General features: G+C 33.8%; 1 protein-coding gene across 14 annotated transcripts in view; it reads left to right on the forward strand.

Annotated features, from left to right (window-relative positions):
- NBEA (neurobeachin) overlaps window positions 1–16,055 on the forward strand; it is a 471,232-nt gene that overhangs the window by 92,793 nt on the left and 362,384 nt on the right. For all 14 annotated transcript variants that reach the window (XM_033085485.1, XM_033085506.1, XM_033085530.1 and 11 more), the window contains exons 6-8: window positions 6,252–6,378; window positions 10,891–11,010; window positions 13,976–14,122. In XM_033085485.1, coding sequence (XP_032941376.1) covers window positions 6,252–6,378; window positions 10,891–11,010; window positions 13,976–14,122 — 394 coding nt within the window. The remainder of the gene's footprint in view (window positions 1–6,251; window positions 6,379–10,890; window positions 11,011–13,975; window positions 14,123–16,055) is intronic.

Here is a 16,055-nt window from a genome sequence, read left to right on the forward strand (position 1 = left end):
ATCAGAAGCATTTTTTCAAAACCTATTAGAATTCTAGTTCTATAATACAAAAGTTTATACATAACTTGCACTTATAACCTATCTGTTCTATCTGAAGAATGTAAGAAATATTCTTACTATATTTTTATTATGTCTAGAACTGTGATTTTGAAGCTTGTTTCTTACACTAGATTCTAAGGCTATAGCTTTTTAAAGCACTTAAAACATATTCTTTCTTACTTAAACTTACTTAAGCTTACATTTCTATTTCATGTATGATTGGCTTAATATATTTTAGTTTATCTGACAGTTTTAACTTGATTCGTGCACTCTGATCTCTGTCTGAGGAACTCCTCAGGAACTCCTCAGAGGAACTCCTCTCTGTGTGGAACTGAGAGAGACCCCGTTTTACACAGTCCAACTATCCAGCATGTGCCCTTCTTGAACTTCATATGCTTGGTGATTGCCCAGCCTTCGTACTTTTCAGTCTCTCTGCAGGGCCTCCCTGCCTTCAAATGGGTCAACAGCTCCCCCCAGTTTTCTACCATCTACAGACTTCCTTTTTTTGTTCCTTCCAGTCCTGCATCCAAGGTGTTTATGAAAGTGTTGAAGAACACAGGGCCTAAGACGTAGCCCTGCAGATTTTACCATGACAGGAGCAATGCAAATTATTATTTTTTTATTGTTTTTTATTATTTTTTTATTATTGTTATTATTTAGAAGATTAAACAAAACTCTAATTAGTAATTCAAAATAGGAAAAATATCCATCTAAACTTTACACAGGTTTCAGACATGAAAGTCTGTGTCACACCACGATCACCACCAAGAGAAAGATACCAAAGCAAACATTTTTTCTTCCATGTGCTTTTGGGTCATGTAATATCTTAGTTTAACTAGGTGAAAAATGTGTCATTTAAATAACTCAAGGCTTTAAGTGAGTGCAGTGCCTTTGTGGTGTGAGACAGCAGTTACATCAGCTCAACCATGATGTGAAAACTGGTTTTTAAAACTGGAGAAGGGAAACAAAGAAATGCTTTCACATTTGCCAGATGTGATGCAAATTTGCTGCTGTTCTGTTATTAGGGACATGCTAAATGCTGTTTCAAGAGCTGAAAGCCAGTTTGTTTTTTTCTTAAAAAAGAAAAAATTAATTATCTATGAGGATGATGTTTGGCAGCTGCTGACAGTCTATTAACATTTGTGTATTGGAACAGTATTGTAGCTATCTTACCAATTATAAACTGAGTGTGACAATCCTGGAAGAAAATTAGAAGTCTGACATTTGCATGAACAATAAATAACAACAAGGCAAAGCAGTCAAAATCAAAGGGTAAGGTTCAGAATTCTGTAGCAGAAATTTTAGTATGAGCCAACCAACGTCATATACCTAGCAGTGCATAAGGGGTGCCATGCTTACGGAATGAGTAGTCATATGTTAGAAAGCAAGAATTACAGCAGGATGTTAAGGATTGTTGTAGGTTATCAACTGACCATAAAATCCATTTTCATTGCTCTAGCTGAAAGAGCTAATGTGATCTTTTTAAGGGTAGTCTGAACAGAGACAATAATAAAGGTGATGTGATCCCTTGCTGAAATCTTGGCAAAAGCATTACTGGAATGTCATTTGCAGTTAAGAATTGCTATTTCCTATAAGAAACCATGGACAAAACGGGTACTGTTTGGAAATATTACTAGTTCACTATTGGGAGTGCACTGTCCCTTGGAAAACACATTTTATAATGAATGAATGTGGGAGAATAGGTTGTGGAAGATTAGGAATGGGTCTGTGGCCAAGCCTGATCCCTAATGGGGTGCAGCTGTATAAGACAGCTGAACAGCATTGAAGTAGGAGAAGTGGGGAATGATGATGTGTATTGACCAATCACAAAAGAGTAAAAGGGCACGCAGGTGTTATGCATGTGAGAAAAACAGATATAAAGTGTCAGGAGGGCAGAGAAGACCAGAAAAGAGGATTTTCTCTCTGTCTTGTGAGGAAGAAGGGTAGGTGGTCCTGTAAGGGACAGGAAGGAGTTAGCCAGTCATGAAGAAGGAGGTGGAGAGAAGGAGTCTGTTGTTTGGCATTGCCTGGGAAGTTTATAGAGAAAAGGTATGCAGGTTTTTGCTATAGGATAATAAACTGATGGTGTCAGTCAGCTTGAGACCACCATACAGAAGTGCCAAGCATTGATGCCAACAAATGAATTTTTTTAACCTGAGATCCAGTGGTAGACTGCAAAATAGGAAAATTAAAGCTTTTAGATACACACTACTATGGTCACTATCACAATTATAAGGCATAGGAAAATAATAATAATAATAATGTTCCTTATCATACTTTAACAGATCATTGGGAATGCCTCTTTAAAAATGAGGTGTAGATTCTTTGTCATAAAGACCCTGGAAATTTAGATATTTAGGGCTCACCTTAAGCATGCTCAACTGGGAAGTCTCCATGCCCTAAATCACTTTACTTGTTTCTGCTAAAAAAACAGATGGGTGGCATAATTATTAAGTAAGGCCTGGAATTACATATGATCAATCTGGATGCCAAGACTGATTTTTCAAGGGGTTTTTTTTTATGTTCTTGTATTTTTTTTATTTTTTAAGAGGTGCTTTCTTTCAGATTATATATCAGGTTCTGCAAAAGAATTAGAAAATTACCTGAGACTGTTTTTTGTCCATAAAAAGTCAAAGTGCTTCCACAAGAATTAAATGGTAGAATGGCTAAAACTTCTGAAAGTGTGTTCTACATTTTAGTTTTACAGATATAGAAATGGAGGAAAGAAAAAAAACAAAATCATCCAAAAATCAAGCTGTCTAGTGTTTTCAGACCTTCTCTAGGGCTTGTGATGACAGAGATAATGCAGAACAGTTGCAAAAGTCTGCAGAGGAATTCCAAAGCTAGTAGAATGTCAATTTCACCCACACCTTTTAGGCAAGAATGAATTAATATCTTCTCAATATCCATACTATGATCTTATGTTAAATTGCTTATAGAATCCTGAGCTGAAGAAACTGGAATCCCAAAACAATTCCACTGAAGGATGGAAGAATGCTCTCTTGCTATGGAAGTGTAGTGGAATTCAGTAGCTGCTTTGAGAAACCGGCTGAAATGAAACAAAATTGTAGAGTTTATATGAACAAACTGTGGTAAAATTGTGTTCCAACTGCTATGGGAAGTAGTTTAAGGCTCATAAAACTGTATGACTGTTGATGGTACTGCTCTTGTTTTCTCCATCCATTTTATCTTTGGATATGGCAAATTATGCATGTATAGGTAATTGGTAAGATAATTTCTTTGCAATATCTTAGCATACATTAACTTTGGCAAGAAAGAAATTGTCAAGATTAGTATTACAAAGTATTACGTGGAGGTAAGCAGAACACATTTGAGTACTCAGGTTTTTAACTACTGTTTTATTAGAATTCTAATTAATTTGGAGGAGAAAAAAAACATCTTGGCTAAGTTTCATGTTTTTTAAATCATTCATTCTATTCCAAGGCAAAGAGCCCTACTAGAAATGACCAGATTTTTTTCATTATTTCATTTCTTTCCCATGTTTGTGTGCTGAACTCCAGGAAGTTACACACATAAGGACAACTCCAGTGTTTAGAATTTCAGAAACAATCTGATTTGACCATAATGGAGATAAAATCAACCCAGAAACCAGGAAGGATTGGAAAGGGAAAAAAAATAAAGATGTAGACATTTCTTCAAGAGATTCTTTATTTCAAAATGATTTCTAGCTCTTGTCAAAGTAGCAGACACATTTTACACATTGATAATAATTTTTTATCAGGTAAAAACATACTGATATTTGCAATGGTTGGCTGTTGGTAATTAAAAAAATACTATATTTGACATCTCTAATCAAATAATACAGCATTGTATGTCAAAACATAATGAATCTCTGTATTATTTCAATGTCCTTCAGAATGGGATTCTGTTAAATGAAACCATTTTGGACTGTAAAGATGACTTACATTGCTGAGAAACAGATTTGGCATTGTGAGAATTGCACTTACTTTCTGAAAAATTCCTTGAATGGTAAAAGGCCCTAAGCAGATAAATCAAAGTCTCAAACTATCTCACAACACATTCAGTTACTCTTATTGTAAGGGCTGTATTTTAAGTTTTTTAACATTCATTTTATTGCACAAAATTCAGCACTGTGGTTATGCTGTGTATATGGGTAACCTGTATATGAATGATATTCTTCCATGAGGCTGTTCACTGCTCCTTTCGTTGAGGGGTTTAACTGCCTATGGGGTCATTGTGGAAGCCAGATCATTGCCATGATCCAGGTTAAAAATAGTCTTCAAAAGGTGCAAGGGAATGGCGGTGTTATAAAGTGTTTGCGTGGTTTAAGTCAGTGGCAATGGCTAACATGTAATATTTCCCTTCATTCTTAGGTTTATTTAGAGAGGACATTTTATGTTTATTAAAGAAACACTTTTTAAAAAAATTTTGCAGAGAGGGTTCTGTGGAAGACCTTATTAAAGGCAGTGGCAGGGAATAATGCTCCTTTTCAGCACAGCAGCTTGAGGGGAGAGAGAACTGTGTACAATGTAGAGAAGCAGATGAATGAATGAGGAAGACACAGCCTGAATTTAGGGAAAAAAAGATATATGTACTATATATGCTTCAAGACTGGAAGTAGGAACTTCTGTGCAAGGATTCATTAGGGTGCAGAAAAATCATCTATAGGTGTTATTACATCAGTTTTCTTTACTCTGTTTTTAAAATTAAAATATTCTAATTCATTGCAACAAAAGTGGCTTTCTGGAATTTGAATGTCTCTTTTTTACCTCCCTTGCAAATGGCCTTATAGGAGATGACTGTCTAAGCCCTGATCACCTCATGGTATAATCACAACACCTATCTTGTAAGGAGGTTTTTTTTTTCATAAGGTCATGGTTTATCAACTATTTTTTGGCAGTGAGCAAAGAGGAAAATTTGATTGTCTCAGTAAATAATACACAGATATTGATTTAACTGTAAGTTTCTGAAGATGGAATAAGTTCCACAAATATGCAAATTTTGCCATATTAAAATCGAGATTGCATTTCACAGGGTAGACTAAAAAGATACTATTTCAGCAGCTATCAAGGAAGATGGAATTTGGACTTGGTGTTTGCATTTCTTAATATTCCTAGAAAAACAAAATAGTAAAAGTGTTTGAAGAAAATGTTGCAACAAAGAAACCATTTAAAGCATTATTATTGCAATAACATAGGTTTATTTTGTAAGTTAGCTGCATTAAGAGAATGAGAAAGTATTAGTGGGCGACAGGACTTTGTACAAATGCTCAAAATTAGTAGGTTTTATTTCTTTCATTTGCAACGCTTCATTTTAGAATTCATAGATGAAATTTACTGTCTAGTCCTTGTTTTTAATTTATTAATTATTTAGTAAAGAAAAATCTAGACGTTGTATACAGTGTACTCAGTGTTATTGATAGCAAACTACTCTTCATTGTACTTAGCTTTTCAGAAATGATTAAGCAACATAGCTGTAGATATGGACTTGCCTATTTTAAATTGTTCAGTGAATGTCATTCATGAACTTTCACCAGTTACTTCTGCAAAGTGTTTTTCTAAGAAGTCCACAATTGCTCTTCAAAATGCTTTTGATTTCAAATTTAAGTGGAGAAATGTATGAGCTTTTCTGCATTACCTGTCTTTATGATATTAGTCACAAGAAAGCTTGGAAATCCTTGTTGAACTCACTTTCTTAAAATTGCAGTCCTTTATCCATTTGACAAATAAAAGTAATTCCACAACTCAGAAGATTAAAATTTCATATATCATTAGCATATTTTTTTCATGTCTTGAAAAATAATTATTTTGCATGATAATTATTTTGAATCCAAATTTGTATGTCATACCATCTATGTTGTTCTCTGAACCCCCAAAATTGCAAGGCGTCTCACAATTGTTCTGTAATTGATATTTGTTCCCAACTTTAATCAGATGTGTTATTCTAAATGATGATTAATTAAGAAACTGAGAGTGAAACGTGATAGATAGAGTATTTGCTATCTTGGATTTTAGGGAAAAAAAAGCAGTACTGATTTTTAAGTGGAACCTGGAATCAGTTAAGTGCTGAAGGAGAGTAGCTCTTAAAAAAAAATGGTGGAAGAAAATTAGATTCACCATCTGGATACAAATTTATTTTATTTTTCATGGTACTTTAAAACAGTATTTGGAACTTTTTATTCTAAAATAATTCCCCTTTTCCCAATCTCATTAATAATTCTTTCTTTTCAGTTTCCGCACTAGCAAAGGTGTTGGGTATTCTGCTCATTTTGTTGGCAACTGCTTAATAGTTACATCATTGAAGTCAAAAGGCAAAGGTTTCCAGCACTGTGTGAAGTACGACTTCCAACCACGCAAGGTAAGCCAAGTGGTATTTACAGTAAAGAATAACACTGAGGGTGTGACAACGTGCTTCTGGGACGAGGGCTAAAATCCCTTTAGTGCTATAGTGTTAATTATAATTCCTTATTTATAAGTAGCTGCTCTAGTGTTCTTGCAAAGTTGCAGTTCAGAATAAATTCAAGAAAAATGTAATAATTTATCATGTAACACTTTATAAAGTTAGCTTGTATTTCAAAACTACTGCTTAATTGGCTTCGGAGAATAATTTTAGTATTTGTAAAATGGCTACATTTAATTAAATATCATCATTCTGTTTCTGAAAATTCTGTACTTGGTGACTTTGTTGCCAAGGCCTTGAAAAATTTTGCTGGCAATGCTTGTGTTTCATTATCTGATGCTTTATGATATAAGGCTCTAAACTTTCTTCTGTTTCAGTGCCATTTTAGGATTTATCATTTTTCACAGTAAATCTTGATTACATCTCTAGATCATTTTAGTGTTTGTTTCTACTCTATGCCTAGTAGTTCTAGGGGAACGATGATTTTGTGGCCTTCAGTGTTGCAGTTAGCTGACTGAAACGTTGACTTTTCTGTCCAGCAAGCATTATATGTTTGTCACTCATATCAGTCTTGTGTATTTTTTGCTATGAAACCCATTTCTTTATTTTATGGGCTTAGAATTTGTGTATTGAATTTCAGTGCTTAATTTTTTTTTTTTTTTTTGAGAAACCAATCTCTTAGGGGATGCCATTGTTCACACATCAGCTTAATGTTCCACTATTTCTCTTGGTGTGTATTTGAGATTCAAAGTAACTGATTCTAGTTTTGTCATGTAGCTTTCAGGTTACTTGTGGTTTTCTTAAAAAAAGTAATGTCTTTCTTTAGCATATCACTCTGCCTTGTAAACACATATATACTTAGTCTACTGGAGTGCATAAATTCTGTTTTTCATTTTTTCCAATTTCATAGCCAGAAAAGTATTTTGATGACAGTTCAATTTTCATTTAAAGTAGCACATCTGAATCTAGGAACAAATGTGATTTTTCTTTTGTATTATGTTATTGTTAATCAGCTTTCAGGAACTAACTGAGCTGTACTTGTTGATGAGGAAGTAGTCTTTCATATTTTGGCAAGATACGCTTTTGGTAATTTTTAATATAAATGACTAGTTTTCTTCGTGCCAACTGTGGAAAATTTTAGCTTTTGCTGTTGCTACTCAGAATAACTAGTTCTTAAATACTAGTATGTGTATATCTCATTATATGAATACCAGTTTCAAATCAAAATCAGCAGATCTGCTGAAGTACATAAAAATATAACTCCCGTGTTATTTTTACATATCCCAGAGTTCATGCTTCATACTCTTTGGGACATATATCAGATTTAGAAAGTATTTTAAATAAATATTCTAGAATATATTTTTGAGTTATTTAGTATATATTTTTCTAGCATTAGCTTGTATTCATGCATGTGTTAAAGTGCATAATGTATATTGGAGAGAATAAAGCCTGTCAAATATAATTCCTGTCCCTAACTAGTAAAAATTTATCCTGTTTAACAAGCAAATTGATTTTCTTCATGTTTAGATACAAAATTGGTTTCACTGTACAAGATTTGAATGTGCAGATATATATTCAAAAAATGTGTACTCATTTGTCAAGCAACTAACTGTCCTAATTCTAACTTAACAAGTGTGAGTTTTGCCATAAATATACCATTCCCTAGACATTACTTAGAGACACAGGCATTTCAGCAATAGATTTTGTCAGAATTATTATCCTCAATAAACTTCTGAATAATGTGGTTTGAGGGTTTTGATAATTTTTTGGTGAATCATAGTAGAGTGATAAATTCAAGTCGTCTGGTCAAAAGCTTTATGTAGGCAGAACAGAGTTGCTCTGTTCACATGAAGATCATCTTGCTGTGTCATATGACACAATTCACAGTATATGTAATTTTAATTTATAACTTTAGGATGTGCCACGTAGTTACTTTAGGTCTCATTTGGTGCATTTTATAATATTGTAAAAGCAAGCATTTATAAAATATATGGAGAAATTTTGTTATCATATCTCCAAGTAGAAAATGTGGGTATAGTATAATAGCCTGACATATCAACAGAGCTAAAGTAGCTTTGACAGTGTAACATTTAATTGGTCTATACTGCTTTTTTGGGACTCCAAATTGGTGTTTTTGTGTAAGTAACCCCCAGTGCCTTTGCTCCCTGGAGTTTCAGCCTCAATTCTTGTAAAAGTGTAACAGGAAAGCACTGTAGTCAAGAGCAAACAGCTTTTTTTTGTCTGTGTATGTTTCCAATTCTGAACACCTTTACTAACTGTAGTACAGACAGAAATAAGTTCTGCATCCTGGAAATACTTAGTGTGTGATGCCTCATCTCTCTGATGGTACTGTCCTGTGGAGTAGGAATATGACTCAATGACTTAGCAATTGGTGACTAAGCTTGACAGGCTTCAGCAGTTAACAAAAAATGCATAGTGAAGGGTCTTTTAGTAAGTATTACCTAGAGAAGGTCCTATTACAGCAGAGACAGGCATGGCCTTTGTGCATTTTTGAGAAAATAATACAGGGAAGGAAACTACAGGAAGAATATGAAAGAAAATTGTATTGCTTACTTTGAATATTAGGCGGAAAAAAGATTATTTCAACTAAAAGTTGAAGAAAAGTTGTGTGTGAGATCATACAACTTGATTTGGTTCATTGTGTAGTAGTAAAGTGCTGCCTTTCCTTCTTAAAAAAAAGTTTACTAGTGCTAGAGAAATTGCCTAAGTGCAGAAATATAAAAGACTACAAACAAATACACTATTAATTGCAAAATCCAACAGACTGTTAAAAAGCTCCTTACAATGCACCTGAGCTTAGATAAATAGCAATGTACAAACCACTGTAAGTTAAATGAAGTTCTTCAGGAAATTGAGGCTAAATCCAAATTGGTATGTTTTCAGAAATGGTTTTAAAGCATTTTGAAAGAAAAATCACAGACAGAAGAGTTAGGTTTTTCGATTTGGTGGTTTTTTTTGTGGGTTTTTTTTTGTTTGTTTTTTTAAGGTTTACAGTGACTCACAAAAATTACTTTGTTCATGGTTCCTTGGGGAGGAAAAAAAGTTTCTATACATGACTTCAGAAAACAAAGCTGGAGCAATACTTTTTTATTCCATATTGCCCAATAAATCTGTTTGCTTGGAAATGCATGAAGTGGGACACTTTAAAGTATCATTGTATGATCAGCAGCCTTTTCCTACCTTCTGTTAGTTGTATGTTTAAAGGAGGGAAAAATGAAAAAAAAAATACCTGGAAAAAGATGTGCAAAAATGTGTTCTCATACCTATAGCTATTATAGACTTGTAACAGAATACAGCTCAATTTGATGACTACTGTAATGCTATTGTCAAAATGTATTTTGCTGCATGCTGTTTTGTTCGTAATTCTGTGCTTTTTCTAATTTCAAAATCAACATGAGAAAAGATCTACTTTTATTTTCTCTGACAGAGAGACAAAATTTTATATTAGTAGGCTCTCTATCTACTTATCCCAGCTCAGGAGGAGAGTCAACAAGCCTCAAAGGCTGCAGAAGTTCTCTACTTTGGAAGAAAGGGACTTATCTGAACATGGAAATCAAAATATAATAATTGAAAAAGATACCAAGAAAGGGATGATTATGAAAATATCTATTATTCCAAATTATTAGAATACAAAATTATATTTTTAAGACAAGCTGACATTTTCAGAGTCAATTCGATTGGAAGGGGATGTGTTGTGACTGGTCTTTCCCCCTGTTTGAAAAAAGGACACCTAGAATAAGTTGCACAGGATTTTGTCCAGTTGTGTTTTGAATCTCTCCAAGCAAGAAGTCTCCAGAATTCTTGAATTTATTTGTCATGGACATCATGATTTCTGTTAAGCGAATTATGGGAAATATGCTACCATAGTAGTATGTGGAAGCACTAAATTGTGGTGCCTTCTCTGATTATTTAATGCATTATTTTTAATGATATGACAGTTGTCCAAAAATTTCTGGAATGGTAAAGAATAGAGGAAAAAATAGCAAAGCAAGCGATCAGGATGACATCTTAACTTGGGCTGTAATTTTTGCTATTGTCTTTTTTCTATTTATTTAATAATTTCTGATAGCTGTCATGCAAAGACAGAGTTTGTGAGATATGAATTTGTTAAGGTAAGAGCACATAGCTCTGGATTTCCTGTGATTTTTTTTTTTACAGAACAGCGTTGAAATTAAATTGCACTGTTGAAATTAAATTTTATGTATGCTTTTTTGCCTCTAATCCCATAAAGGAATACAGGTAGGTACCTAATTACATTTAGGCACAGTTCTATTGACTGGACTTGAAGTCCCACTGACTTGAATTATAACTTTGTGCGTTTGCACGGATTCTTTTTTTTTTTTTTTTGTGTAAGTTTGAGATTGGTTGCTCATTTTTTATGCCATTCATTAACTTTGTTTTATAACACAAACTCTGCTCCTGTGTACTGATTTTTTTGTGTCTTTCCAGTGGTACATGATAAGCATTGTACACATCTACAACCGGTGGAGAAACAGTGAAATACGCTGTTACGTGAATGGTCAGCTGGTATCCTATGGTGATATGGCCTGGCATGTTAACACGAATGATGTAAGGTTTTATTGGTTTTCCTTCCTCATCACCTTTCATTTTAAGGTTAATTGAAAATTAAAAAAAAGTGTCATTTTTTTTTCTCAAGATTTTTGCAAATTTTCTTTTAAAAATGTATCTTTTATTCTTACTTATTCATCTACTTAATAAAATGTAATAATACTGATTTTTTTTGATTTTTGTATACGTATGCTCTCTTTCTGTACCTTTGACTTTGGAAAGATTGAGAGACTATACCTAATGAAGCAGCAAATATTGCTCTTTCTGGCTCAAAATTCTGGCTGTGGGAGGCAGACAAAATTATTTTCTTGTGCTTTGCCTTCAGCTAAATCTGTGATAGAATTTCAGAGGTTCTTGATTCATCAACGTGCTATGCTTTTGTTATTTTTTATTTATAATATGGTTCTTATGTCTTTCTAACTGCTATAAGAGATAAAGAAGCCGTAGGGAAATTGACTGTCTTTTGCTAAATTCTAGAGGCAAAATAGGATTTGCAAGGGAGAGTTTAAATATTACATGTTAATTAAAATAGGAGAACTCTGCCTTCCAAAGATTCTGATTTCCATTCTTTGGGTTTTCTGGTAGCATTTCTACTTGCAAGAAGAGGCTAGTCTTTCAGTTTTTGCAGAGCATGGTTCCTCCTTGGTAATATAAATATTTTCATGATAGGTGAAATGTGATGACTGAAAACTCAGATGAGATCTTAGAGGATGTGGTCTGAATTACTGGCTATATGGTGTGGGGATCTATATTCCTTAGTGACAAATGCTTAGCAGGAGGAGCTGGTCCTGTAGAAGCTGTAGAAGGATCTAAAAACTTGAGTGATGAAAAACCAACACACCAAAAAAATCAGTAACACTTGTAAAAAAGCATTTGAAAAAAGGCTAATAATTATCAAGATTATTAAGGATGAAATTTAGTCCTTAGGTAACAAGGTCTATAAGTCCCAAGAGTTTATTTTTTTTAATTTAAGTAAAATAGGAGGTTTTGGGCCAAAGGACTAAGTGAAGTAGATCTGTCGATCACTTTATCTTGGAGGTATTAATGACATACTACCAGAGATTTACAAAAATAGGCAAGCAAACTTGGTGTCTGTCAGGTTTAAAACTGTGGAAATGAGAGATAGTTGGAGGTAGACCAAATGAGGTATTAGTATTGGGTGCTGATTTCTAAATAAATAAATTAATTAATAACTCAGGTTTACAGATTGCTTGGCATGTGGAACAGAAGTGGATAAAATTACCACGAAATCAGGAGTTTGCCCTCGCCTCTGATTAAAAATAATGGAAACACCTAATCAAGAATGAAGTGCCAGAAATGGGAAAGTGTAAAATGGCAAGAATGAAAAAAGATAAAAAATGAAATTACTAGAGGCTAACAAACCTAGAACTTAACTATAATTAGAACTCAGAATCTGTTGAGAGGTACAATAGCTGTTGCACTATTAATGCTTCGTGGAGGAATTCAGGAAAATACCCTTATAATAGACAGGAATGTAGTCTTGGAATATTTAAGTATCAGCTAGGAAAAAAGTGGCATCAGTAGCTCAGATAAGTTCCTCAACCACTGAAAATGGCAATTGTTCAACATTAATTGATGTAAAATGTTCTGACAGTAATGGCATACTGTCAGGAAAGCCTTCAAGGCTAAGCAGGAGTTGAATAAAGTAACTGAAAATTTCTATAGTATTTTACCATTAGGTTTACCAGGAATCAAAGGGGTCTGATTTATTTGACTTTTGCCCTGTATCCATATCCTGCATATGACTTTATGAATCAATTTTAGTGTAGGGTTTTTACCAGAAGTTTTAAAATTTTGTCAAATTTGCTTAAAAGAATAGAAATTCCAAGTGAAAAAGGAAAAAAAAGTAAATCAAAAGGAGGATAAATGAAAGACAAAGTCCTGGATACTTCTCTCATCTGTTTTTAAAGCTGAGCTCCAGATCTTTGTCATTACATCTGAGTCCCTTTTTCCTTGTTAATAGCCTGTGCATCTAGACCACTTGCTGTAACAGTTCACCATGTTTGATTTCAATCTGTAGACTGACAAGTTTTCTTTAAGGTAAAACTCAGCAGTTAAAACAGATGAGAAAGCAGGTTTCCTAATGCAGGTTGTGTATTGGTTCTACTCAAAAAGTGATGTCAGATCCTTGTTTCCATTTAATAAAGTACCTATAACTCAAGGAAGCTGAGAGCATAACCTTCAAAGATCCTTGAACTTCTTCCTTTTGTCTTTCTGTGCTGCATCATGTTTTCTGGTTTCTCAGGACTTTGTTCTAGACAGATTTTTTGGAAGCACCTGAAAAACTTAAGCAAATGCTTGCCAAATAACCACAAAAAATCACTTCTAATCTGAAATAATATGACTTGGACAGATGTAGAACGAGAGAAGGGAGGGATAGTTTTTGCAAGAAAGAATGGAAAAGAACTCCTGTGAGTATAGAAAAAGGCAAAGAGGATTTAAGGTCAAACCAAATCCTTATAGTGCATGGTCAGAGAGGGAAACTATGCAACACCTGGAAATTAGAAAAATCTATATTTGTTTCTTTGTTTCCTTTTTTCCTTCTAGAGGTGTTCAGCTCTATTGGCACAACCCTGACAGAAGGCCGTGTTTCAGTATGTGTTCTCATGTATTAGCAGTAGGAGTTCTGAGTATAATTACAAGGAAGTTGAAGTGTATCGTATTCCTAGAAGGCCATAGGGGGGATTATTTTGTACTTGAATGTACTGTTATAATTTTCTCTCTATGTTGATCAATTATCAGAAAACAAATCCTAGCAGCCTGTCATATGGACCTCTAAAACAATTAATGCCACAATATTCAAAATGAGGTTGTTTACCACAGGGTAGTAATAAAAGATTGATAATAGTTGGTTTATCTTTTTAATTCCAGCCTCCCTTCATTTGTGATTTTAGTAGCTGTGCATTAATATTACTTCATTATTAACTGCCTCTTTCTGATACAGAGCTATGATAAATGTTTTCTTGGATCTTCGGAGACTGCTGATGCAAATAGAGTGTTCTGTGGCCAGCTTGGAGCAGTATATGTATTCACTGAAGCACTCAACCCAGCACAGATTTTTGCAATACATCAGTTAGGACCTGGATATAAGGTAATATTGGATCTTAAGAAGCATAAAACTGGAAAAAGAAAATGATTGCGAGATACAGTTGGGAGATCTGTGAAGCATGTGAATATTCCTCCTAGAGCCACGCAGATTTTTTCATGTGATTTGTTTTCAGCAACATAAAACTTTTTTGTCAAGTATCCTAACTAACCCTAATTTTCTACCATCTTTTTGAAAGATGAGAGTTTTGTTTCAAACATAGCTGAAATACATTTCTATGTGAAAGTAATTACTTCGGGTCATAATCAGACTAGAGATATTTTATATTTGACACACTGCATACCAGAGAAGTAACTTTCTTCTCTACTGATTGTGTTTAAAAACCAGAGTTAAGGCAGATGGGCATTCAACAAGGCATAATAAACCAATTCTGTTCAAATACTTGGTTTCAGACACTCCTGTTAAAGTAAAAGTTGATTGTTTTGCTCATGCTTTGTCACTGACATTGAGGGGACAGACTGGACAAATTAATGGTGCATGCATAAACTTGGATCTCTAGTTCAAGACTCATGTCTTGTAATGGCTGTGTATTATTTCATCAAGAAAAACAACACAGATACTTCACAGAAATCTGCAGAAACTCCTTAGTGGATAATACTTGAAAATTAATCTAACCCTAGGTAAACAATAATGTATTTCAGTTTATACTATCAATTGTTCCGAAGTGTTCTTTTTTATAATTTTTGAAATTTTTGGTTTCATCCAAAGTAGACCTTGCATTTTTCGATGTATATCATACACCCTGAAAATGAAAACTTTTAAAAACCGTAAGTAGAAATCAATATTTAGATTGTAATAGCATTAATTTTGTGTGTTGAGAATGCGTACTTTTAATCATTTAATTATAGCTAGCACATGAATAACAGAGGCAGTTGGAAATATCTTTTATGATATGCATCAATGTACTGTGAATAACTACGTATATATCAGGATTACATGGAGAAGAACCCTATTGCATGTAGTTGGTGGTTAAAATCTGCCTTGAAACTAAAAATATTTAGTCAGTTAAGAAAAGTCCATCACCTGTGCAAACAACATTGGAATATTTTATTCCAAACTTTACATGGTATTTTGTTTGGACGAATATTTCTGCAAATATTTTTTGTTTATACAAAATAAATTAATTTAGCCTTACATTTCTTAATAATAAATGTAGTAAACCTTTATGATTTTATTAAATTACTGGATTCCAGTAAGCAGGAGCATACTGAAGTGATATCAAACAGGAATAAGGCTTTCATGTGTTTCAAGAAGTGCAAAGTATTATATAATATTTTTGAGTGTTGAAGGGGTGAATAAGGATATGAGCTTTCATGCTAAATGACATTTGCAATACTTACTGCACTAACCTTATTACAGTTGTCAAATTGCCCTGCTTGATTGGCTTTCCTTAAACTACATTTCTGCACACCTGTAGCTTCTTAGTGATTTTTTTAATGCCAGCTATATTTAAGATTTTTGGGAAAATTCTTTCATGTGTAATGGTTTTAGATTTGGGTCATGTACACAGACCAGTTGATGTCCCCTTGCTCTCTGAAGGAGTTTTCTTTCTTGTCTAAAAATCTGGAAGAATATTTTACTGTTTAATACCAATTGAAAAAAGATTCCCAGAGCAATACCCTAGAAGTAGCATTTATTTCTTTGACTTTCTTATTGCACCAAAAATAAGACAAGACAGAATACTTTTTTTTTTTTTGACCTTTTTCCCAATGCAAGATCTACTCACAACCAAAAAAGGAACCATGTCTTGTAGTTTAGAGATTTCAGGGCACCAAATGTAGCTTTCACTCAAAGCCTGGCTGTTTCATATCTCATTTAAGGTTATTTCTGTAAATCCTTTCAGATTGTGTGCTGGTGCAAAGGTCCACCAGTTCAGAATACTTCAGTATGGGATTTAATAGTCTAAGAGGGCCTCAAT

This window comes from Catharus ustulatus, chromosome 2 (genome assembly GCF_009819885.2).
Source record: "Catharus ustulatus isolate bCatUst1 chromosome 2, bCatUst1.pri.v2, whole genome shotgun sequence".
NCBI lineage: Eukaryota > Metazoa > Chordata > Aves > Passeriformes > Turdidae > Catharus > Catharus ustulatus.